At 35.7% G+C, this 1914-nt stretch overlaps 1 protein-coding gene across 2 annotated transcripts in view; it reads left to right on the top strand.

The window, feature by feature from the left end:
- LOC130216117 (uncharacterized) overlaps positions 1–1599 on the top strand; it is a 55734-nt gene extending 54135 nt beyond the window's left edge. For both annotated transcript variants that reach the window (XM_056448009.1, XM_056448008.1), the window contains one exon: positions 1199–1599. In XM_056448009.1, the coding sequence (XP_056303984.1) occupies positions 1199–1251 (53 nt within the window). In that variant the 3' untranslated portion in view covers positions 1252–1599. The remainder of the gene's footprint in view (positions 1–1198) is intronic.
- Positions 1600–1914: the final 315 nt, after the last annotated feature.

The raw sequence follows: 1914 nt of genomic DNA, 5'->3' as shown, positions 1-1914 counted from the left end.
GAGAATGCCACCTCCCATGGTGCTGAGTTTGCAGTGAGGTTGAAACAGCGTAGTACTTAAGGCAGAGCGTAGACAGCCAGAGGTAGAGGAAATGGATATCAGGTCACAAATGTAACCTGGAGCAGAACCATGAACTGCTTTATATGTTAAAATCATCTTCACATCCTGCTTCCAGCGGTTTATGAATTTTTAGTCTCACATAATGATACTGTGATTCTTTTAGAACTGTTTTTTTGCAACAAATTTAATTGTCCTTATATATTTAAAATGTACTTATTCTATGTTTCTGTGCATAAATTTTGTTATATTTAAGTTAGGTTTTTTCGTCATTATGTAGGTTCTCATTATTTAAAAAAAAAATATATATATACTCTACCACTAGTTAGAAGTTAATGTAAGTGATTAAGTGTTTAGAAATGTTTTAAATGTTTTAATGGCTCAAAATAATAAGCTTTAGGCCCGTGCACACCAACATGCTTTTTGCTCACACTTTTTCATTGTTTAATGTCTCATGAGTAAACACTGCGGCTATGTGATCGTGCAAACCATTGCGGATTAAGCATTACGCCTCAGGCTAATTTTTTTTTTGTTTTGACCACAGCATCAAAAATGTTCCACCAATGAGGACTTGGAAATTTTGTTAATGTGCCTGGAGCTGCTGAAGATACAGTAAACACTACTTGGAGGCGCTCGATCACAAAACTTGCTCGCCTTGATGCAACAGTAACTACAAATTCAAAAGCAACTAAAATGTCAGCAGGAGGGAGTTATTATGCAGAGTAACAAATAGGATTCGATGATGAGTTCCATTTCACTTTTCTTTCATGACTTGCGAGCGCCATCTAAAGTCAGGGTGATTTTGTGTTCACTCTGCTCATCATCTGTGAAACATAGATTGAGTTTAAATGCTGAATAACGCCTCGAAGTATGCTGACGATAAGCGTGAGCAAAAAGTGTGAGTGTGTATGAGGCTTTACATTGAGATTGTAACAAATATAACAAAAGTCTTGTTCACTTCAATGTTCAAAGAAGACTGATCTTACCAACAGTCAAATGTGCTATTGACTGTGTTTTAAAAAGGATTTTACAGATTTTATATCTAATGCCAGTTTAATTTGAAAAGTAATTGACATTAAGTTTTGCTTTCTTTAAAAGGACTACATGTTTAGAATTCATGTAATATCTGTTATTGTTACAGTTCCCAGAAGAAACCGAGTGAAGGATTCAGCAACTGTGGAATACCAGTGTTAGGTAAAGATGTTCTGACTGTTGAGAATGACAATATGGGAACAAGTTCACTTTAATGAGGGAAGACACGCCCACCAGTGTCAATCACTGTGACATCATCTACATTTATAACTCAACAACTGGCATCTCTCACATTTCTTCCAATGAATGTGAAAAGTTAACCTGTGTTTGTTCAGCTGTTACAGTCACATGTAAAAAGATTCTTTCAGGACATTTTAATGGCATTTTATGAATGTTACATGTATTGGAAAACAAATTATAAGGTTCCGATCTAGGTTCCAATGTAATAATATATAACTGAGAAAGTTGTGTTCATTGTGTTTTCAGTTTAGGTCAGGCAGCCCAGGCCTCATAACCTTATGTCTTTATGCAAAAGTTGTGGTTTTGTCTCTATTAGCACTTATGTATTGGGATTGGTTGACTTCTGTACTGTATTTACATCCTCTGTTTAGAGTTGTCTCTACCTCTATGTATCACAGTCCCTTAAAGAGCCCATATTATGGGTTTTTGAAAATGCCCTTCCATGTAGTGTGTAACACAGCTCTAAGTGAAGTGAAATATCCAGCTAAGGCTTAAATCTGAAAGTGTACAGTGTTTAAAACTATTGATACATCTATAAAAGAGTCGACTCATAGTGCTTCAAACGAGTCGTCTTGATAACGAGTC

The sequence above is a fragment of the Danio aesculapii genome, chromosome 22, assembly GCF_903798145.1.
Source record: "Danio aesculapii chromosome 22, fDanAes4.1, whole genome shotgun sequence".
NCBI classification, from domain to species: domain Eukaryota; kingdom Metazoa; phylum Chordata; class Actinopteri; order Cypriniformes; family Danionidae; genus Danio; species Danio aesculapii.
Note: the sequence above shows the minus strand (reverse complement) of the source record. Positions and strands in the feature narration are given on the sequence as shown.